The sequence below is a fragment of the Syngnathus acus genome, chromosome 12, assembly GCF_901709675.1.
Source record: "Syngnathus acus chromosome 12, fSynAcu1.2, whole genome shotgun sequence".
Lineage (NCBI taxonomy): Eukaryota > Metazoa > Chordata > Actinopteri > Syngnathiformes > Syngnathidae > Syngnathus > Syngnathus acus.
In genome coordinates, this window is record NC_051097.1 from 11300218 (window position 1) to 11324473 (window position 24256).

General features: G+C 52.6%; 1 protein-coding gene across 1 annotated transcript; it reads right to left on the reverse strand.

The window, feature by feature from the left end:
- Positions 1–111: 111 nt before the first annotated feature.
- Positions 112–17545, reverse strand: rapgef1b (Rap guanine nucleotide exchange factor (GEF) 1b). Its single transcript, XM_037266222.1, is given in 28 exon segments — positions 112–1919; positions 2029–2157; positions 2233–2330; positions 2417–2518; positions 2592–2670; positions 2746–2840; positions 2922–3006; positions 3084–3269; positions 3345–3437; positions 3530–3614; positions 3695–3770; positions 4164–4260; positions 4398–4483; positions 4900–4992; positions 5292–5378; positions 5380–5424; positions 6460–6621; positions 7695–7897; positions 8335–8841; positions 8907–9090; positions 9155–9269; positions 9744–9794; positions 9956–10102; positions 10191–10279; positions 10351–10507; positions 10760–10941; positions 11009–11154; positions 17158–17545. Coding segments are annotated over 28 exon segments (3558 nt in total). The 5' UTR covers positions 17186–17545; the 3' UTR covers positions 112–1768.
- Between the last annotated feature and the right edge of the window lie 6711 nt (positions 17546–24256).

Here is a 24256-nt window from a genome sequence, read left to right on the forward strand (position 1 = left end):
TTTTGTTTTTATTGAGGGCACAGTGTGACGCATTGCTTCTGACTGCTCTCCCAAAGAAAAGATTTACACATTGGAATGACAAATGAGCTCACCCCCCATCCTGAACATGACGTGATTGTTTTTATGTTTTTTTTACATATGACCACAGCACACCATGACGTAACAGATCACAGCATCTTGAGTCATTTCTCTTTCTCCTCCTCCTCCATTCTTTCTCCGTCCGAGTTCTCCCGGTACGCGCAAACGTCCTTTTCAAGAACAAAAGGAGCGGCGTGTGTATAAAATACATTTCATGACCACGCGTGATTCTTCCACAAGCTAACGAGCAAACCTTCCCCTCGGCAGCAGGGGGCGCTGCTGCTTTGAGGGGAGCGGCATGCTCGACTCGAGGCGACCTGCTCGACTTGAGGCGACCAACTCGACGACACGTGATAAACACACCTACATCAATATCTACACACACTACTTCCAAAAAGGAAGGGACTCTCGGCTTTGGATGAAATCTTCTCACATTTTTGCGAGTAGTGCGTGTATATCGTCGCTGTTGGGCGGAAGGCCCGCCATGACCAAATATGGTCAATTTCAGTTTTTCACATAATGACACGATTGGTCTTTCTCCGCAACTTTTATTTGACACGTTGCCCAATAGAATTAGAGAGCAAATTTGTATATGTGAACGCTTCTTTGTTCTGCAGGAGCCGGGCAGCATTATGTTGCCTCAAGATCCGAAATCTGGATTTTTTATTTTATTTTTTTTAAGACAATAACGACGCAAAATAGGTTCTATACATTTGAGTAAGCCGGTTCTGTATATAAAAGAAGAAAATACTGCAATGACTCAGTCATATTTCATTTCATCAAAGTTTGGCATGATAATGTAATTGCTTTTGGGAAGTCGGCAGCGATTGCAGACTTTGTCACGGACGGAGCGTAATATAGATCTTTTTTGATTTTAGCATGTGAACAATTGTTCGTACACGATTTTGGTGGTGCTGTGGTGTGTTGATGTATGATAGCGGTAGTACTTGAACAATAGGGCGGGCGTTCAAGTGGAACTCAAGGTAAAAAACGTCATTGCATTGCATTGAGGGAATGAATCACAATTAGGCAGATCACAACATCCATCTGGCATTTTGTCCGACGCGGCCCTCCGCCATCCGTCAACCCAAATCAACATCCAAGTGCCCTCGGGCTCGCATCGCCGACGTCACACGGGCGAACCTCGAAAACCGGTGAGCCGTGGCGATGCGAGGGGCGCGTGGACATCAATGTCGGTGGCCAGCAGGGGACACTGTCGCACAAAATGACAGCACCCTGAGACTGATGCCTCGAGTTCCCCTTGAAGTAACTGGTGATTTTCCAGAGGCCAGGATTTTGCCCGACAGCGACGACATAGAAGAATACAAAAATGTTGAAAAAGTTGAAAGCGCAATGGACCTTCTTCTCACCTCGCTGTCTGTCACACACTCGGCCGGCCGGCCGTCTCCACTTGACAAGAGGGCGGACTTTGGTTTTCCCGCCGTGGTGTGTCCGCTCGCTCGCTCGCTCCCAGTTAGTAAGAAGTCTCCGAGCCTGGTACGGCTCCTTGTAAACCTCACTCGCGCTTCCGATAATCGCTCTCCTGCAACGAATCTCCCGTTAGCTCCCGCCAAAATTCAAAGCGTCCATTTGGCGGGTCTATTAAAGTGGGGTTAGTGTCATTGAAGCACAGTTGGAGGTCAAGTCTTTTGTTTTTTTGCGGTGCTGGGGGGGGAGGCCGCGGCCGCGCTTAAGTCTTCTCGTCCCGCTCCGTCTTGCGCCGGGCGATGTTCCGCGGCTTGATCTTCAACGACAGCTCCCACAGCGCCTCCTCGGCCAGGTGGTCGCTGAAGTCGTTGAAGAAGGAGACGATGTCGTCGTTGCGTTTCAGCTCGTAGTGCCTGCAAGCAAAAACAACCAAATTTGTTTGTTTTTTCACTAAAAGTTTGCAGTTTACGGGCATGTCGGAAATTTGCGGCCATTGTTTGCAAACAGCGATTGGTTACTCACACTTGCTGGAAGCGGCGCATGCTGTCCAAGATGTTGAATTGCTGCCATCGCTTGGAGAAGTTGACTTTGCCGTCGATGAGGTCTGGGTTGCCCAGGTGGACGAAGGTCAGGTCCTGCAAGATCAGACCCCTGCAGGGCGGCCAGAAAAAAAAATTTTTTTAAATACCATTTGAGGTGACGAGCCACGCGCTGCGCTGCACTTACAAGTACGGGATGCAGGGAGGCTCCACTTCAGCCAGAGCGGCCCGGTACGCCCGGAAGGACGACGAGCTGTCAATCAACGTGCAATATTCCTCCAATCCCTGATGAAAAGATTGAAAACAAGTGATCAAATATTATTATTCATTCATGATAATCACGAGCCACCCGACTCGATGCGCGTGATCACCTCCGACGTCTGCTTCTGCCACTCCAATCTTCGGATGGGGGCGGAGTCCAGGGCGGAGAGGATGGCCAGGTACGAGTTGAAGTTGTTCAACTTTCTTAAGTGCTGTCGAAGGAAAGGATCATGAAACCGACGGACTATAAAGTTGGATTTTCTCTGTGGGCGTGCGAGGAGCCACCTTCATGATTTTGATGAACTTGAGCAGCAGCTTCTCTCGATCCTGGGCTTTTTCTTGCTGAATGATTAATGAGCGCACCCTGGTGGACGCAGATGGTTAAAACAGGAAGCGGGCGATGCGAGCTTCCTGACATTTCTTTTCGTTTTTTACTCACCAGTAGCTCATGTTGTTAAAGTGCTCTGTGAACTGCGTCAAGTTGGGACTCTTCTCTTCGTTTTGCTCTTTGGCCCAAAGCAACACCTCGGGAATCTGAAGCAGACAAAACAAAAAAAAAAGTTGTCAATGACAGACCAAAGGGTTAGTCAACCGCAGACGCATGAGCTGCCCCACCTCAATTTTGTAGAAGAGCTCGGCGTCGAGAAGCGTGAGCTGGTCCGCGATCTCGTGACTGCGGAAATCGTGCAGCGTTCCGGGCCTGGCGGGATGACGCCGACACGCTTGTTTAGAACAGCGTTTCGGATGCCCGCCGAAGGTCGGCTCCATCGGACGTACCTGGCCGAGACGCCGCGGGCGGCCAGCGGCTTGAGCGAGTTGGTGTAGCGCAGCAGCTTCTTCTGCTCCACCTTGTCCAGGATGTTCTTGCGCAGGACGCGGGCCAGGCTGAGCTCTCCATTGCAGACCAGCGTGAAGACCAGGTCCATCAGCTGCTTGAGGATGTCCTCTGTCAGCTCCACCAGGCTGCGAGCGCAGGGCCGGCCGGCGTCAGGGTACCGCTTGTCTCATTTGATCCTTTTCGGAGGCGCAATGACTCACCAGAGCTCGTCCACCACGCGCACCAACACAAAGAAGGTGTTCTTGCTGACTCGCTTCTTGAACGTGTCTGGACTGTGGCAAAAACTTGTATATGTGCTTGGTGGTCAAGGAACATCAGAACGTATGCTGGCAGATTTTTTTGAGCACACATGCCCACGCAAAGGTGGCAAAGAGTGAGAGGATATCTGTAGTGGAGCTTCTTAATGAGGTCCTCGGGGCTTATAAACGTCCTATATGTAGTCAAAAAGGCTTCACAGTACAAAACCAGATCTGTGAGGGAGGGAGGGAGGGAGGGGTTAGTCACGGAGCGAGCGCCAACGACACGACAACCTGTGAGGATTGGTCTTTACCTTTGCGGTCCGTCTCTGTGGCGTGGACTAATAAAATGTCTCCCGATCCAGCGCGCACATCCGGCCCGTCGTCTTTCTGGGGGGGACAAGAGGTGTCATTTAGATTTCGGGCCAAGTGGGAGGGGGCTACATTAAGACAAAAGCAGTGCTTGGCCACCATCTTGTCGCTGAGGATTCACAAAAGTAGGGCTTTGCTGACATCCTGACACGGGCAAGCTTTATTTGTACAAAAGTAGTGCTTTGCCACCGTCTGAAACTTATCTTTATACCTGTCAAAAAAATTTAAAGACAGTATTTATTATTTTGATAGTTTTCATAAGCTAGAATAACCTTGTCACTGACTCACAGTGACCTTTGCCCCCAACAGAACTAAGGGGACAAAATCAAGCTGGCCTTGCAGTGGCATGCGCTTCCGTTGCAGACTGGTGGCTAAAAACAGAAAAAACAAAACAGGTTTCGGTCGTCTTACTTCCTGTTTTAGTGTTATCCTGCTCATGATCTCCTTGTGATCGATGAGCGACAGCTCGTCCACGTTCTCCTCGCTCTCCTCTGCTGACTCCTGCCTTCTGAAAAACCAAAATTGTCGTCATCATCATTCACTTTGTCTCAAAACTATTCCTGTAATAATTTGATGTCGTACCACAGCAAAGTAATGAGCAGACATTATGACTTCATTTCTTTTCCAAGCCGAAAAACGCCTTACCTTTCCAGTTTCACGGCCTCTTTGCTATTGGCGGAAGGCGTCGGAGGGGCGGGGTCTTGGAGCACGCCGTCGGCCGTGACCGTTTCCTGATTGGAAGGCAGACGGATGCTCAACCTCGGGTGTTTGAAAGCTTCGTGGAAACGCTGCAATTTGGCAAGCGAGACAAACCGCCGCCACCACCGCCGTTTGCCCGACGACAAACACCCAACACAACACAGCACGACATGCTATAGTACACGCCGTAGCCCAAACGTCAAAGGGAATGAGGACAACCACGCACAGTGCACCCACATGCACAAGCACTTGACAAGGAGAGGGGGGGGGGCAAAGCGGACACGGGAGGTGTTAGCTTGGAGGCTAGCGACATTAGCAGCAAAGGCTTTCGGAAAAGCCGAGCGGCCTCGGAGGAAAGCCGGTCCGTGAGCAAGCCATGCTCGGCGCATTTTGGCTTTGCATCCCCAAGTGGTCTGCACCTGGTGGCGACCTCACCGCTACTACTTACTCTGAGGGAGCGAGGCAGCTCGCCATTGGCCCGGCTGGACGAGTACAAGTTGACGTACTCGCCCTCCCCACCCTCGTCATTTGCGCTCTCGCTCTACGGGAAGGGGGGAAAAAACCGAGACGTGAGGCAGCGTGAAAGGGCTGTGAGGGAGGGGTCCTGGCTCAGCGTCATCACGACCAGCGGGTGCCACAAGAGTTCATGCAGAGTCAGAAGTCATGCTCCCCTGAGATCTTTGATGGGCAGGCTGTGTTAGATGATCACGAGCAAGAAAACCGGTCATCGCCAATTGCTTTTTTTTTTTTCCTGCCCTCCTTTTACTTCTACGTAAGAATCGGACAAGCCCGTCCCGCCCGCTCAACGTCCACAACAACGCGTTCGACATCCGTGCTCACCGCCTGGAGCGAGTCACCGAGGAACGACTCGGAGGGAGGCCGGGCCGCCGCCGAGGCGGACGGGGAGCCCGCGGGTCCCCCCCCCCCTGCCGTCGGGAACGATGGCGCTGGTCAAGGCGGCCTGGTCCACGCTCTGCGGCCAGGGGGGTCGCCGGAAAGCGCGGAAGCAAGAGGAGGAGAAGCAAGAAGAAAACAAAGAGCCAAAAAGATCAGGTCGCTTTAAGGAGGAAACAGAAGCGAGCGCCACAGGCGGAGGAACGGCCTGGACCCGGACGAGAACGCAAACGTATCGCACAGCAATGACGACGTCTCCTCAAGCTGCAGCTCAGCTTTAGCGGACAGTGCAGGGCGTTCAAATTCCAACTTGCAATTTGCCAGTGTCGTCAGCAGGGGGTGCTGCGGGCTTTAACGGCTTTGTGTGTGTTGGCAAAGGTCAACTGCAATTTGACGATCCCAATGATTACGGAGGCTGACGTTTTGGTGCTTTTGACAAAGGCGCGTCATAAAAAAAGTGACGCTGTACCTTTAAGAACCAATGTGTGCGCGCTCAAAACCGAAACGATGTCTGTCTACTCGCACAAGCGCAAACCTGTGTGAACATGTTGCACATACCAGCTGCGTTTCAACACATACCAGCACGCACACAAACACAGGCAGACACACACAAATGCACAGAGACAGGCGTGCAGCAATATTCTTCGGAAAATGCTGCTCTGCTCTTTGGACTAGCTCAAGATGAAACGTGAACCAACGCTACTTTGAGGTAACACAGAGCAGCAACACATACGCAATCATCGCAGGCAAGAAAAAAAACTGGCGGGTCACTCCAAATGATGTCATGAGACACGCCCACACGGGAAGAACCCAGCCAAGCCAACTGACTCACGCAGAGCACCTTCTTCCCCTGACATGTCCGCGCTGAGGGCCAAACATCACGCCTCCCTCCGGGGGTGCGAGGAATGCAAACATTCCACGCAAAGAAGTAGCACCGAGGGAGAAAATAGGCGACGTGGAAAGATGAGCAAAAGCGACAGGAATGTGTTTTCCATCTGCTGCGGCATTCCGCGGCATGGACGCACACGCGGGAGAAAATCGGACGCTGGGGGGGGTCGACTTAAAAGAAAAGAAAAAAAGACGCTCCTCAAAGTTGTAGCGCGCAGACACTCACCGTGGGCGTGGTCACGGCAGCTTGGCCAATCAGGTGGCAGTTAGAGACGGACATGCTGAGGCCCAGCGCAGAGCCCGCCTCCTCCGAGGCCGCCGCGGACGGCTGGAGGTGGCAGGAGAGCGAGGAAGAGGAGGAGGAAGAGGGGGAGGAGGAGTGCGAGGCCTGGAGAAAGCAGAAAGTCCGCACAAGGCACAAGGGAGCCAGAGATGAGGGGAGGACAACGTTGATTAAACGAGTGAAGCCATTAGTAGTAGAAATCAAGTCAGCGGGGAGGAAAATGAACGAGTGAAGCGGGTTTTTTTCGCTAGCGCTGGCTGTTCAAAAAATCCATATTTAGTGATTAGGGACCGGTTGACTGATTCCGACGTGTCACTGGGTTCATCTCGCCATTTTGCCGTTTATGGTGACACTGGAGCGAAGCGGCGGGCGGCTTTAAGAGCCTTACGGAATTGAGGCCAACTACACGAAAGCACTTTCCAAACACGGCCAATATGATCCCATTCGCTTTTTTTTTTTTTTTTTTTTTCCCCCCTCTCTCGCCACGCGCGCACACAGCGGCGGCAGAAATGACTTTTGTTTCTTGCCAAAGCCGCGCAAAGTCGCCAAAGCATGTAAAGTTGAAGCACGGGCTTACGGCCGAGGCAATCAGATTAGCAGTCCAGAGAAGATGGACATCCACTTGCACCAATCTTTCAGTTTCTCTCTTTGCGATGGCGTGCCGTATAGTCGTTTGAAAATGGAGTCTTCTGCCAGTTGTGTAAAATTGATTTGGGATGATTTAAGACGTTATGTCCCGATGCTGGTTGCACGATGAGCTACTGGATCAGGCAAGTGAGGAGGAGGGAAGGGAAGAGAAAGAGAAAAAAAGTGACAACGAAGCGCTCCCTCTTTTCTCTACTGTCGCTCAGCTCGAGACGAGCCCGACTGGAGCGCCTGATAAAGTCTTATCTCCCAACGACACCATCCACGCGCAGACGTTTGCTTTCAGTCGCGGGAACGGCGATAAGGAGGCAAATCGTCAGAGGAGCCGACCGGACGGGAGAGCGGCTTCCGACAAAAGCGGGTAAGGACTTTGCACCGCCGATGTTCTTTCGACACCTGCTGCCGTCACGCTATGTCCGATACTATTGCGTGTGGAGCGCGTCCCCGGGAAACAGGCTTTTCGTGGAAACCCCCTTTGGTTTTTGTCCGCGACGGACTTGCGAGTCCCGACCCGCAATAAAAGGCCCTCTTACCAGTTGTCGTTGCTTGGGCGGCAGGGCGGGCGGCAGGAGCGGCTCGTGGACCGAGTCGGTGCTGCTGAAAGAGTCGTTGAAGCCGTAGACCTCCTGGAAGCGCTTGTTGCGCTGCTCGTAGATGCTCTCGCTCTGCGGCATCTGGTAGAAGACCGACGGCTGCGGCTCAGAGTAGTCCTCCACGAACTGCATGTACTGCAGGACTGGGCAGACACGTGAGCAAGAGCAAATTCATTTGTATCTAATGAGTTGAGAACTTCAACTGAAATTCAATATTCCTCAAGCAATTCAAAAAGATTTGAAATATCCTGTCTTCTTTCTATCCGATGACCCGACGGCCCTCCTACAGCGAGAAGAATGCATGGAATGACCTCAATGCGCAGGAAGTGATGTCAAGGGCGTGTCAGGAAATGAGCGCTGCGCTGCGCTGCGCTGCCCTGCCCTGCCCCGCCTTGCGCAGCTGGCGCCATTGTAGTACATCCTGCTATTCTCTTCCTGTCCAATATTTCCTCGTCACCGTCGACGCCTCGGCAAAACGGCGGCCCCTTCCCAAATTGCTCCCGGTCACGCTCTAAAGTTGTTCTTTTCATTTTCCGTTTTCCAAAGATGAAAAAGTCATCTCCTTTCACCAGATACTCACTGTGTTTGCTTTTCTTTTCCGGCAGCGGCGGCGGGCTAGCGCCCATGTCGGCGTTGTCGCCGCAAATGTACTGGGCCACAAAGACGCCGCCGTTGGTCTGCGGCATGGGCGAGATGGGCGTGAAAAGCGGGAAGGGCGGCGGCTCCTCCTCGGACAGGTTGTCGTACTGGGAGGGGTAGCGCTCGTACACCTTGCAGCCGCCGTCGGGGAAGGGCGGCGTCTGCGTGCTGCGCCGCTTCTTCTGGGGCAGAGCGGGCGGCGCGCTAATGCGCGCCAGCGGGTTGCCGCGGCCGGGCTGCGGCGTCCAGTACTCGGGCGGATGCTGGGGGGGAGGCGCGCTGAAGCGGGGGTGCGCCGGATGCTGCCCGGGGACGGGCGAGGACGACTCGCTGTGCGACTCGGGCAGCGGGCTGAGGCAGCCGCCCACCGGCATGGGCGGCAGGCCGTCCCCGACCGACAGGTCCTGGTGGAGGAAGTCGTAGTCGTGGTCGTAGTTGTCCGTGTTGTCTGAAAAGAGAAAGGACAGCAGTCATTGGTCGCCGCCGAGAATTTGGAGCGCTGCGGAGCCTTACCGAGCGTCTCGCAGCTGGTGTTGCGGGAGCACTGGCCGCTGTCCTGCTCCACCGAGGAGAGCTGCTCGTCCGACTTGCTGAGCTTGCCCATGCTGCTGCAGGGAGACAGGCGAGGCGAGTCGCCCCCGTACGACTGGCTGCCCCCCGAGAAGCGCCGCTGCAGGAACTCCTGCTCGTGGTCGTGCTGTTAGGACGAGACCGATCGTTTCACTTTCCGCTCCGTTCAAACGCGGGCGTCTCCGACCCACCTGTCTGTGGACGCTGCAGGGCAAGCTGGATCCCCGGCTCATGGGGGCGACCAGGGCCACGCGCGTCGGCGACGGCGCCGACTGCCGCTTCTTGGGCGGGAGGGCCGGCGGAGGGCTGTTGGCGGAAGACAATCAGTGAGGAGGACAGCGAAGCCACACCGTGGCGCATCTCAAAGCGCACGCCCACAAACACCACACGGTGGAACCTCGGTACCGCCTTGGTTAAGCCAAAATAGATACGTATTTTGTCTGGATATCACATTTTTCAGTCCCCTTCAACGGGAAACCAACTAAGCTCGGAAACGGAGGTTCCACTGCACGTCGTCCTCGCGCAAGTTAGCGGCTGGCGCCTTGCGCTCTTCACGGCGACATTCTCGCATGAGTTAGGAGGACGCGAGCGTGGAATGGAGGGGGGGACACTGCATCGGGTCAGCCGCACACATTCATGCGTTTTGGGGGGATTCGCAGGACTGCCCGAAAATAAAGAATAGAAAATAAAACGCTGGACGGAATGAAACCATGCAGGTCATCCAATCCAGAGGCTTGATGAGGGGGGAGATGTTCTAATGCTCACATTGGGCTAACATACTTCTCCTTGGGAGCGGGCTTCCTTTGGCCAGCATCACAACTCAACTGTGCTCTGTGCCCAGAACCCACAAAGGAGACAAAAGGATGAAACAGGTTGAGAGGAAGAGAGAGAGAGAAAAAAAAAAAAAAAAAAAAGTCCTGCGTTGGCTGGAGCATTTCACAAAAGTCTTCTGGACATTTGAACCTGGTTCAGGGAGACAACAAAAGGTGCACCTGAGCTCCGCCATCTTGGCTTCGGGAAGCGGAGGTTTGGGAGGGGCCACGTCCTCGTCGGCCGCGTCCGAGGGGGCCTCGGCGGGACTCGCCGTCGGGGCCGCTTTTGCCGCCGTCTCCGACTCTATCGACTCCGAAGGGACGCCGCTGCCGTGCGAAAGGAGGACAAAAATAAAATGGAATAGTCCAAAATGTACGCAAAGATCCGCTCCATCAAAAGATCTGGTGAGCTCACCTCTCGGCCGCGGTGACGGGCAGTGTGGGTTTGTTGGGGTTGGTGGGCGAGGGCTGCTCTTGTTTCTCGATGGTCAGCCTCACCAGCTCCTGTTGCCGCAGCGACCCGCATTTTAAACGCCGACCTCCCGCTCAGACGCATCGGGCCCGACTCGTCTTACCTTCACGCCGTCCAGTACCGCTTTGATGACGTTGGTGACCGACGTCACGTTCTCCTTGTCGTCCAGGTCGATGCCTTCCAGCATCACCTGGTCGGCCCAGCGGATGAGGTTGGCCAGGCTCTGGTACACGCGGTTGTGGCACGACGACAACGCCGAACTGTGGAGAGGGGGCAGATGGAAAGTTGCGCTAGAAGCATTCGAGTTTGAGAAAGAACAAACATGACGGATTCAAGGATTCATGACGACACTTGCGAAAAACATCAAATGGGTTTGAACGACGCAGCCGTTGACGTGCCAGACGGAGTGCGTCATCGCGCACTTCCGAGATTCAAATCGGCTTCATCGGTCCCGACGAGTCTCGACGTGCACGCATTCTTGCAGTCCGGCGGCAACGAGAGGAGTTAGTCACCTGTGCTGTATGCGGGCCTCCCCCTGAACCAGAGGTAAGATGGCCTCCAGCACCTTGCTGGCCGAGCCAGGGAGCATCTCCAGCACCTTCTTCTTCTCCACCACCATCTTGTCCACGATGGTCTTGAAGTAGCGGAGGGCGCTGACCACCTCTTTCTCCTGCTCCTCCAGTCGACTCACCTTCTGGATTGGCGTGGACAAAACGTGAGACGGGGGGGGAATGTGTGCAAATGGAAAGTGCACGCTTTACCTTGTTGACGGGCTTTTCGGCGCTCTTGGCGGCGGGCTCGGGCTGCAGCTGCTTGCCTTTCTTGGATGGCGTCCTCTTGATCTTGGGAGAATGGAACTTGTCCATCAGCTTCATGGTAAATGAGGACAGGTGGGACCGCTGCGAGTCTACACACAATTGAGGAAGAAACCTCAGAAAACTTTCTTCTCGTCAAACTCTCGTCCTCGTTTGGTACCGAGTGTATTTGTACAGACCCGGAAAAAAAGTCACAAGGCTCGCAAACATCTCGTCTTTCATAACGCGTGGCCTTTACGGCAACAGTGGTGATTGGTGGTGGAAACCTTTCGTGATATCTGGATTTCGAGATCCGCTCACACTGGACCCCTTTGTTCACTCCAAAGTTTAAAGAGGCCCCGGAGGACCACGTTTCACGGCCTGGCCCGTCAGTGAGTGACATCAGCGCTGAGTCACCGCCATAATCGACGCGACGCTTCCGTCGCGCATCGGCGGGATTTACAAGTGGAGCGTACGCGGCCCACGAAAGTCACGCTAGCGCCGTTAGCATGCACACGGCAAGCGGGCTTCCTCAGTGGCATTGAGGTCATCGACTAGAACTTGTCTGGCGCTCGGTTTAAAGCGCGGCGCACCGAGCATAGCAAACCGCGGTGTCATAACATTTCTTTTCTCCTTTATATTCTGCCGAGCTTTCACAGCCCAGTAGAAATCTTTGTAGTCACTGTCGTCATAGTGATGTTTTTTTTAAAATTTTTTATACCACTATGAGCAAACACACAAAGACTGGAAATAGTCTCGTTAGTATGAAACAGAACCGGAAGAAGCCCGATTGCTGTGCACGTCATCACTCAAACCTGTTCCTGATTCTCACTGTGGCGAGCTATCACTTCTGCTATTGGACATTTGTGAATGTTATTTTTAATCGAGTTGAACCGATACGCCTCCATGTTGAGAGCTTGGTCTGCTGGCCTTCTGCTTTTATTTTTTTTTCAGACAGTTAAATCATGCAAGTGACCCAAAATGTCTCATTTGCATTGCTTGTTTTGTTGCTCACAAGAACAGGAAGGAGACGCGATGATGAACTTTCTTGCATCTTTGATCAAAAACAAATCAAAACAAGCAACAGGTGACGTCTGAGCTTGTGACAGGCCCGGCCCGCTCTGGTGTGTGTCCAGGTGCGTTTTCAGGCCTCGCTGTCATCAGCCTCGATGGGTGCGAGGGGATGCGCTCAAGGTTACGCACACAGCTTGGTTTTCACCCCCTGCCCCCCCCTTCCAGTTCCCGTCCATGCGCTGAAAGTGTGCACGTGTGCGTCACAAAGGTCGGTCGGCATAGCAGCTGGCGAGGTGTGCAGTGCATCGGAAAGAAAACGTCACAAGCCAATAGAAGAATCCAAAAGGATCACATGGCCGTTTTGGTCCAGAAAAGTTGTCAACGTCGGGCGGGTGGCCCGTTTTGTGTCGTAGCTAATCGCAGGGACACGGAATTTGGAGCGAGACCGGAGTGCCTGAGCAGATACAAACAGCAAGGTGGCAAAATTCAACAGGAAACGTCATTTATTGGCTCCTTGGTCGAGCTTTAAAGGGCCACCGCTGGGCGAGCGTGCCTCGGGTTGGAGCCAGGTCCTGGTTAATGGTACGTTGAAACACAGGAGTGGAGATAAAAGATGACGAGGAAGTGACCAAAAAAAAAGGAGGTTTGAATGACGGAGCCCTCGGACAGCGGTGATGAGCAAAGCGGACGCCCCCGTTATGTTGTGTCGCTGTTTACAAAGTGTTGCTATGGCGACGACGCGTTTCGTCTCTCTCCGGCCTTCCCCAGCTGCTGGACATGAACTCCGGCGACCGCTCGGAGGCGCGCCCAATCACTCCGCCGTGACTCTCATCGGCGTCATGGCCGCGTGGACACGCCGTACACGTCGATACCGATTGTTGCGTCACACAAAGTGTGAAATCATATTACATCGCGGAGCACAGGCGATTCCTTCAAGAAAAGACCACTTCATCCCGGTTCCATCGGGTGCAAATTCACACGAGATTCGGACAAAACGGTCCATTCACGAGGTCGGAGTGAGTACCTGAGCGTGTCGTTGAGTACGGATGCGTTTACAGCCCCCCCGGCTTGAACGGCGCGTCTGTTTCAGGTCAACGCCGACAAAGCTCCCTCTCTGTGCAAGCTTTCTTCCATCTGCGTGGTCATTCGTGGCTCGTTAGGTCACACCTTTCCGCTCTGGCGTGACGTGGCCAATTGCGCACTCGCCATTTGCATTTGAGTGAACCTTTTTACGCATGGCGTACAAACAAGCGGAATACCGCAGGGCCTGGTTCTAAGCACGGGACACATTGAGAAATTTGCCAGCGCGTGGCGGAAATGTCAGCGGCCGGCTTTGCACGCACGATTCCACGTCGCTGCCGGGATGACGTTTTCAACTTTAACGACTACCGAATTTCTCCCGGCGACAGCCGAGCTGCAAATTGTCCCGTGAAAGCGCCGGCTAAATGGGGCCGCAGACGAGCTCGCACGTGATGCCGAGCATTCAAAGTGGGAAATAACACACCCCGTCTTTTTTTTTCATTCGGCGCTCCCCCTCCCGTTCCTTCCCCCGTGACGCCGAGGCCGCTGGCTGCGTTTCCTGTCCCTCGGTGAGCGCCGCTCCCCCTTTTGTGGACATGACGACACAATCTGTTCACAGCGGGCGGGACCGTGTCGGAACCTGACTCACCGAGACGGGCCGGGCCAAATAGATTTTTTTTTTTAAATGACATGGAGCAATTAAGGTACTTTGGTGGCCTCACATGTAAACAAGGAGGCTGTCGGTTTCTGTTAAACGGAGTTGACGTTGTCTGGCCGGGCGCGGGAAGTGAACATTCCAGTGCCGACGCAGGTACTTGGGATATTGTCTGTCGCGTTCCATTTTCCCATCTGACAGGCAGACGTTCGTTCGTTCATTTGTTCGTTCGTCGGTTCACCTTGGGTGAAAACCAACAGACAAAAGAGAAGCGCCAGGTGCTATAAATAGCCGGCTTGTCAGCCGCCGCGCCAGCGTCAAGTCTGAAAACAAAGCGATCTGCTGAGATGAGTTCGGAGGCGCCGCCGCCAGACAGCAGCTGCTCCGATCCGAGCCAGAGGCCCGATAAAACAACTTTGCCAGAGAGCGGCCTTAAGCGGCAAAACAACTCACGCTTTGCAGAAGTACGCACGCTTCCATAAGTAAAAGTCGAGCTGGCTGCCGCCGCGCTAACGCAACCTTGCCCGAGGAGCGAAGCGTGCCAGCCAGATGATATCTCGGTAGGCAATTTACAGTGACAGTCAGGTGAAGAGCGGAGGAGTCCAAAATGAAGGAATTTGGAGTGGAAAGCCATACACACACACACACACACACACACACACACACACACACACCCTCATTGGAAAGACTAGCCCTTCATATTGGAGCAGCAGTCACCTCAATGCCCCCCCCCCTCGGCCCACATGGCCTCCACCACCCTGCCCCCGCCACACTCACAAGGCCCACGACGGAAGGATGTGGCCCGGCTGGCTCCGCCCAGGCTCGGAGCCCAGCAAATGAGCACCTTGTGAAAAGCCGCACGGCACCGAAAGCCCGGCGAGGAATGTCCCCTGCTGCATTTCAGCGTGCCACAGAGCCCGTTTTGCACTCTCGGCCCGGCCAGCGTGGACAAAAACAAAAAGTCAAAATAAAATATGTTTGGCTGGATTCTCGTGGCACAAAAGCTATTGGAGTGTCACGAGCCGTTCGCTTCTCCGGTTAACAGACGGCCGGCCCGCTTTACCTGAGAAGTCACCGTCCAGGTCCCCCGGTAGAGAGGAGTCCGAGTCCTCGGAGGAGGCTCGGCTCCTCCGGCTGGCGTTGCCCATCCGAGCGAGCGAGCGCTCCGCCGACACTTTTTGTCTGCTAACTAACGGCCGTCTGCTGGCATTCTTCGCAGGCCTGCTGAGAATTAGTCACCGCTCGCTCATGGTGATCACGCTGGCTTGACCCTCTTCCAGGGAAGCTCCACAAATAGCAGCGCTGGGCAGAGGAGGAAGTAGCGCTTCAACAAAGCAGAAGGCCACCACAGGTGCCAGCCACCCAGCTAGCTGGCGTGGGGAGCAACCCAAGCGTGGCAGGGGTTGGAAAAGGCCCGCGGACGGCCCGCTTTGACACCAACAAATGACTCATCTTCAGAGACAAACGCAAAGAAGTCGCAGCCATGCGCGAGATCCAGCACCTTCCAAAACTAAGTCCACGTTCATGGTTCTCGGGCCAGCGACCATCGCCGAAGCCTCGCCGTTAGCTTCGTGTGGCTAATCACTAGCGATGGCCACCGCTCTGAGCCGTTCTCCTTGTTGCGCGGAGATTCCCTCCGCTTCCCGACGGAACTCCTGCTCCCCCCGCCTCCCTCTATTTGCTTTCCCATACAAATCACAATAATTACAGTGCAGCCAGCGAGCAGAAAAAGAAAAAAAAGTCTTTCATGTCGTGGCTGAAGCGCTTTGCAGCCGTCAAACCTCAAAACTGCAGCGTTTCAAGATGAGCTGCCCGAGGGTTGGGGGTCCTGTCAAGGGTGCACCCCCTGGGTTGTTGGCCGTTTTCCCACCTTAAGGGGGGCAAAAATAGGATGTGGCTGTCTACTCCCATTGACTGCTGACAGACACACAAGGGCTAATTATAAAACACAACTCCTCGCAACGCTCACATGCCAAAGCTGTTGTGTCACTCTGGAGGGGTCCAATCACTTTTTCCAACAGACAGCAAAATAACATGAAGTCAGAGATGCACCCAAAAAATACAAACACTCACCAAAAAATGATTCATTCAAGTGGTTGATTCCAATAGACAAGCAGTCACTACTCAGGGAGTCCCCCTTGCGCGTTAGTAATAATGCTGACTGACAATAACAGCAATGTTGCAGACACCAAAGCAATAAAACATTGGCCGCAAACAATAGCCGCGATGGAAATCCAGACAGAAGCATGCAAATCCTAAATGAAGGGACATTCCAAATGATCAGCAATGGAGTCGCCCAACTGGATGGCTTGCACGCTCCAGCTTGAAGCAAGCATACTCGGTCGGCATCTAACGGAAGAACCGTGCCAGAGCCTTCTCGTTTCCTCAAAGTGATGCTGTGCCACAGCGAGAGAGCAACAACGCATTCATCCTCCCATACATCAGCGATTGTCCAAAACAGGACAAACGAGTGACACGGGGGACACGGTGACCGTGGTGACGGGCAAATATGCTGATGTGAGACGACGGGCTGGACGTCTCCCGTCAAGTTCCGTTAGTTTACATGCGCATTGATCGGCCCTCTTGCTCTGCACGCTATGGCAACCGTTTGGCGTGATGCATTTTTGGCAGAGTTGCACTCCAACAGAAGCCCCCAAAAGACTTTTTGTATGCTGTACAATTAAAACTCGCTCGTATTGTCACTCAACTTGCCTCGCATGCAAAACAAACCCTGCTGACCGACCACAAGTCGTCAAAACAGTGAAAATGCAACGCAACGGAATGAGAAAAACACATTTGCGAATTGCCAATCATCCTGTAAAGGTCGAATTGAAGCAACTGGACTCTTCTTGCTTGTTGAATTGATCACAATAATTCTGCTTTTGAAAAAGTCAAGTCAAGTGGAGACTTGACTTGGAGGATTTGACTTGCGATAAGACTTTGAACATTCTTGAGACTCGGGGATTGCAGATGGAACCATTTGAAGCACGTACGACTTGATTAACGACCACAAGCGCAGTGGCGTGGTGGTCTCGGGAGCCTACACGTCAACGAGCCCAGGCAGGCAGGCAGGCAGGCAGCCAGCCAGCCGAGCCCAAAGCTAACCGTTAGCCGCGCGACGAGCTCCCGTTCCAAACGCCGCCCCGCGCTACGGACTTAGCTGGCCCGTCGGCTTGCTAAATCTTGGGCGAAAAGTGAAAGTCAATGTGCAGCGGTGAAAACACAGCTAAGTCTCGCATTATCGCTGTGCGTGCTCTTACGAGGAAGGATGCCGGTGATGGGGGAAAAAAAAAAAAAGCTAAAGAGCTAATAAGCTACAAGCAAAACGTACGAGGCCCGATTGGACAAGCGTACACAATGAATGTTACCCCCGGTAGCATAGCGAGCATCCCCGGCCTCGGAGTACCGTTACACGGCCGAGTCTTACCTTGCTTACTCTCGATTTTGCCCGACATTTTCCTCCTCTCGGTGGCCCGCACTCGGTGGTTCCGACGAAAACGCTGGCGCCTCGCAGCTGGTTCGTCGCCGTCGCCACCGACGACGACTATTCCCTCCTTTTCCGTACACCGTAGTGTCCGTCAGACGGTTCCGGTGGGCTCAAATTCTGGTATCCGTCTTCCACACACATGGTGCGGGTCCAGGCGAAGGGAGGACGAAAAGAGGCCGCTCCTCACTCGAGTCGGTCCGTCGCTGAGTGATCTTCCGCTAGCTCCACACAACAGGCGCACGCGTTGACGTCTGGTGGCGGAGCCCGTCAACTCGCGAGTGGGAAAACACAGCGAGCGAGCAGCCAGTCAGCCACTGTCGAGCGAGCGAGCGCTCAGCCGGCGCGACAGCGACGCGCCGTGGCAGGAATGAGCAACTGCAATCTGTCAACACTGGGATGGGCGTGTGTGTGGAGCTCCGCGCCCGCTGAAGTTTACACGGGGTGGGGGGGGCACAGTGGTGGTTTGGGGGTCGAGGTGCGCCGATCCGCGGCCTGGTAAACACGTTTGGGGACCACTTGCGTAGTGTTCCACAGCTCCGCTCCTTGCTGCGGCTGCCTGCATGATCACAGTGGGGGCCACCGAGGAAAATTGTTAGTGTAGAAAACATTTCACCAGCCAAAACTGAGGAGGGTAAATGTTGAAAAAACTTTCCACTAATGGGGAGTCCTTTTTTTGGAAGCCTTTCGTCCATGCATCCTACTCGCAGTGCTGTTGACCCTGAGCGCACGCAGCTGCAGCGAGCGTAACATGAAAATATTCATGAGCCAGCCGCCAGTTGTGAAAAAGGCCGCCGGAGGTGTCCCGAGTGTTTTCTCTTTCTTATTTCCTTCTTTATGAATTATTGACTTGCTTCTTTTATTGCTTGAGTGATCTAGGTCAGCTCGTGCGTTCAAGTGCAGACACGCGCGCACATACGTCACATGTGTTGAATTAGTGATCGGCCCGGTTGCTCGTTGGCCCATATTCGATCAATGCAACCGCTCGCTGCCTTTGCCTCGCACACGGCAGGAGGCCGCGCCCGTGAAAAGCGGAATTCCTTCCCCGAGGCTACGATAAAGTCACACATAGGCAAGACAATGAGCTCCTTAGCAGACTTGTTCGGGCAGGATGGACCTGCACTCTTTACACTCGCTTGCTTCCTCGGCTTTTATACTCGCGGATTTCGGGATTTATTTTTAATTTTTATTCAGTGTACAGTGGAGCCCCATTCCACGCCGACCCGGAAATAGCAAAAACCCGCCTGTTCGAATCCCAATGAAATAGGTGGGGGACAAAGTACGAGACATCATACATGACGTGTATGATAGATATTGCGTGGGTCGTTTTGACAGCGTTTCAGTCCTTGCATCCATCCTTGTGCACCTCACTGTCCATTTCATAGAGATGCAACGTGACTCTGCTGCCACCTGTTGGCTATATGCACATATCGACAACTTGAAGTCCATTTGTACAGCTTTCAATGCAATCCAATGCAATACTGGATCAATTATTAAACTACTATTTGTGTGAAAGTGTCAAAATTGTCCGCAGTGTGATGCCGAGGCCTGTGCTATGTACATTCTGTACTACTTACTAGCTTTACTGTGCATACAATCCCGCCATCATACATTTGGCCACAAGGTGGCGTGCAAGTACTACTTTTGAGAGCGTCTTGCTGGAGCGCTGTTGTCGCTTGGACAGAGATGCTGCTAATGAGATGTGATCTAAGATGCGGGTCTCCAAATGGAAAGGCGCTGGAAGTGCTGGCCTCGCTCTCTGTTCTTATGATGATGATTAATTGAAACAAACGCGTTGCGAGGAAGGGAGCACTGAATGCTAGTTTACTCGGCTCCTTTCCTCACCCAGTCTCGTGGGCCGTAAACGATGCGTTGCTTGTGTGCAGTCTCGTTGTACCACGAGCTCAATGACTTTTTAAAGCCTAAATTGTCATTGGCATTCAAATGAAAACTGGGTTCAGTGTACACTAGAACAATTTGAGGAAAGTAAACTACGTTAAGGCGGGGGCTTCCCTGTCCAGCCAAAGACATTAAGGATGGCATTTGATCCCTGGCGGCCATTTTTTATTTGTATTTTTTCAAAGGGCGAGCCGAGACGCAGCTTTAAAGCGCCGTTCACCTTGGTCGGGGGTCACGACCTCTCGTGCAGGCAGCCAGATCATAAGTGGGGGATTCGTCAGACTTCGACTGGAGACACTTAACCGAGAAAAAACACACACGAGTGGTCTATTTTTGTCCTTTTCCATGGTGGAATTAAGATGAATGGCCCTCGATATGTGTGTGTGAGTGACGGTAGAGAGCTGCTGGATGAAGAGGACAAGATGTCTGGGTCATAACCTGCTCAATACTGCATGAGAATGGAACACTCTGTCACTGCCAAGAGCTAACGTGCCGCGTGTTGACAAGGTCGCGCGGACGACAAGGAGGTGCGGGAAGGAAAAAGAAGCCAAGCCAAATGGAATGTTTTGGCCAGTAGGCCGCAGGAAGAGGCTTGACGACGGACGTGAACGCGTGCTGGGCTGGGCTGGGCTTGGCAGGAATTATTTATGTGCTGATGCAGGCGCTGTTGGGCTGCTCTATGGAAACGGCGCCTTTCAACATCTTGCCGTCTCCTTTCGCCCGAGACGCACTCCCGAGTGACATTTAACTGAAGCGGGCCAAAGGGCAGCAAACCAGAACCACCGCCGGGCGAAAATGCTCCCGCCTACTTGCACCTCGGCCTCCATTAGCCTTTGGCGTCTCTGGGGGGAATGGAAGGGGGGGGGTCTCTCTCTGAGGCGACCTTTTGCCCACTGCCTGAAGTGTAAATGCGCATGCAAGTGCGGCGACCCTTAGACGAGTTAATTGCATAAAAATATTTTGTTCATCCACTTTTTCTCAGCACGGTTAAATAATTAATCCAAATAATAATAATTAAAAATCAAATTGCCAAAACGGAAACCCACAAGACCAAAAAATGAAAGTCATACCTATTTGTCCTTTCACCGATGTTGTGAAGTCTGCTTGGCGCCATCTAGCGGTAGAGCGCCTGAAGCTCACGCCGGTTTATCAGGATAACGGCAAGAGCGGCAGAAGGCAAGAAAAGCCTGCGAGTGAACACAGATTGACAGATAAACACCATCAAAAGCTCCTGGACAATCCTGTGGGAAATTTAGCGTCTCTAATCCGCCTGATTGTGTGCGATGAGCGCTCGGGGAAGCGCCGAGGAGGAAGGGGGGGGGGGGGGGACCAGCTCAGCAGCATCGATCCCCTGGAGGCGAGGTCGCCGGCCAGGCCTTTAACCTGCAGCCTCCATCGAGTCCTTCCCGCGGTGGTTTGGGTTACTCGCACACACTGACAATCACAACCGCCGATCTCGAATTTGGACAAAAACCAAGTCAAGCTACTTGATGAGCACGAAGACTGCCAGCAAGCTTTGACAATGACCGTTAGTGAGCAGATGTCTGACCAGAACGGTAGGATTTTCTTGGAGCTTAGTCGCGTTGATAGAGTGCGCACAGGTGAAAAGCGCCTAAATTAGCCACGGAGTGACAAGGAATTATGCTGATTCCCTTGTAAAGCCACACAAAAGATGAATTGGCGCTCTGGTGTAAAAGGAGGACATGGATGGCGGTGCGAGAAAAGAGGGAAAGGAAGAAAAAAAAAAAGGAAAGGACTCGGCTCATTATCTCACCACAGCCAAAGCCGCAGAAGAAGAGACGATAATATAATTGAAAAAGGCGGCGGAAACTGCCGTACGCGTTGAGCCAGTGGGCCGCCTGCGCCCCGACACTGATGGACATTTTTATGTAGACACACTAACCTAGTTAGCGGCCCCTCTTGCCAGGCACGGTCGTGTATATTAAGCTTCTTTTAATTGGCCACCAGACAAATTGGCCAATGAAACGCCCGCACACGCACATGCGGGTCATGTTCATTTCTTGCTCACTCGCCTGTGACGTGAGCATCAGTGCGCCATTTGCTTCAATGTAAAAGGCCATTTGGGGAGAAAAATGGACCATTTTGTTAAATAGCTGTTCTCCGAATCAAACGAGATATAGCCCTGTCGCAAGTCTCTGTACACAGTTAAGCCCCGCCCCTAGAATCCAATCAATGGTGTTTAAAGAGAAGCGAGGGGTCACCGATTGCGGTCCACCTGGCCCCGAGGACTGGAATCGGGCCCACTCTTGGTGATTTGAAAAAAACATTCCTAAGCTTGCCCACTTTCGATGCAAACTTGGCAAACAAAGCACAATGTGAGGCAGAGTGAAATGTTCACGGCGCTTGCCGTTGAAGGCGAGCGTTGCGCCGCCCGCGGCAGGCTGCCCGCCCGCGAGAGCGTGGAAAGTCGCTCAGCTCGCCTGTCAGTGCGGCCCAGTTCAAAGGCCAAGCGGCCCGCTCTTTGATCCGCAGCCTCCTAATGAGCTTTTCAGACGAGAAGCCGAGATGAGAGGGTGGACGCTTTCAAACGCAACCTTCCTTCTGGGGAGGAAGAAAAAAAGAAAAAGAGAGCTGCAAGCAGGCCTAAGATGTTGCCCTGACCAACATTAGTATTCCCGAAAGTCTCCCCATCTGCATGAGTAAAAGGCGGCCGAGCGGCCGTCCTCAAGGTCACTTTCTTCACGACGAGCCTGACGAGACCTAACGCCACGCAGAACAGCCCCCCCCCCCCCACTGTAAACACAGATTAATAATGCCAATAATTGCCTTTGTAGCCCCGCCCAGCCTCGGGGTGGATGCGCTGCTTGGGATTTGTCGGGAAGGATTACAAGCGGCGGCAAGAAAAGCACCGATGGGGCCAACGTCGTTCCGGGGGAGGACTATTTGTTAAACTGTGTGCCTGTGTACAGCACATTAGCTTAAAGGCGAGAAAAAAAAAAAAAAAAATCCCCCCAGGCGAGAATCTGCAGTGTGCAATCAAAAAGAATTTTTAATGTCTCGTTCGTATTCAGCCGGCTTGCGTTTGCCGCTCGGTGACAGGCATACATTACCCACATTACGTCTCATCACGCCCAGCTCATGGGCTGCCATTTTCAGCAACATAAAAAAAAATATATATATATTACAGCCAGCACCCAAAAAAAAAAAAAAACTGCCAGTCCACTTTAGACTCTACGATGGAGGCGGCTGCATTTTTAAGAAAAAACAATTTCAATCAAGCTCAAGTCAGCCCACCTCAAGAATAATTCATTAAAATCTTCAAGGTCCGCTTTAGATAAAAGTAGTGCTCATGCACGGTGTGAATACTCAAGGGCTCACTGTTGATTTTATCTTCCCGTCGCTCAAAATGCAAATTTTGGTTGACATGGACCTCGTGACTGCTCACAATTCCAAAATGGCGTCTAAAAAAACAAAACAAAATAAGACTGATGGGCTCTTCAATAAGATAAGGAGTGAAATTCCTCTGGATTCTCCTGATGATGAGAAAAAAAAAAAAAAAGGGAGGCGTCAGTCATCTTTGGACGTGCCAGCTCTTAATGATGGGCGAGCGGCGGTGCGACATCAAAGCGCGCCTGACAGACGGACGGACGGACGGACGCGTACGGGCTGACGCGCATGTTAAAAGCCCGTTCGCATGAAAATCTAAATAAACTTCTGCACACCAAAGAAATCCCGCCACCATCATCATCATCTTCTCCACCTGAAGACATACTTGGAAATGCATCTTTTTTTTTCTGGATTTCTGAAATGCTTCAAAGGGCTCAAAGTCAGTCATGTTCTTTTTTTTTTTTCTTCCTCATCATCATCTTCATCATCATTAGAGCCGCCGCCACCGCTGCCGCCGCGCGTTCTAGTGACAGCAGCTCGGCTTTAGCCAAACGCGAGCGCAGGCCTCCCTCCGGGTGAATTTGTTGGGAAAGAAAGAGAAAGCCACAAAGATCACTCAAATAACTTGGGGGGGGGAAAAAGTAAGCCGGCTTTGACAAACGACAAAATGCCGACGTTGATTTGATGACAATTTGGATGCAAAGCTAGCAAGTCCACTTTCTGACCGTTTGGATTGTTTATGACGTCTGGGTTTTTTTTTTTTCATGCTGCATTCCTTCCTCTTTGGCCTGTCCACTTGGAGTACCGAGTCATTTTTTAAAGGCGGCACCAGACCGATTGAGTCGCAACCTTCTTTGCGAGTCGCGAAAGAGCAGATCGGTTCTCAAAGGTCGTTTTGGTAAATGGGCTCATTTCACAGTAATAAAAATAGAAACAATAATAATACAAACATTAACAATAGTGACAGTGGGAAAGACTTTTTTTTTATATAACAAGAGAAAAATAGCAAAACAAGTTTACATGCCCAAAAGTGCTTCCTTCTGCATGTACTGAATATCCCCGAGCGTGTGTGTTTACATGTATGCAAATTTAATCAAATAAATAAAAGCGAATTTCTCCCTTGAGGGTCAATTAAAAGATTCTTCCTTTTCGGCCTCACGGAGGGAGCGTGAATGTGCATTCAGCGAGCGAGAGGAGCAGCGAGATGTTCACAAAGCGCTGCACTTTCTCATGAACTCGCTCGCTCTCTCTCTCTCCATCCCTCTCTCTTTCTCTTGCCTGTCCACTCCAAGCTGAATAGCTGATTAAGCAGGCATTGATTAGCACAGCCTTATTGGCATCCCGTTTGCGTTGACCCTGCATGCACACACATGCGCGCACGCACGCACGCACACACACACACACACACACACACACACACACACACACACACACACACACACACACACACACACACACACACACACACACACACAGTGGCGCGCCGATGGATTAACAAGGCCAATATTTCTGGCCGGGACAGGAAATCACTGAACACTTGTCAGGAAACTGGAAATCAATAAGATCCACATCATTGACCAGCATGCAACGCACTCCTTCCTTCTCCTCCCGAAAGGCTCGTTGACCAGACGCAAATTTCCCCAAATATGGAGGAGGAAAGGAACGTTTCTGACAAGAAATATGGATGGAGAGAGTGTGGCTTAAAACAAGGTGTGGAAATGAAGCCAGCTCAGTGCTGCCCAGGCATGTGGTGGCACAAAGCGGTACTACACCGAAGGCACGACACTAACTGACT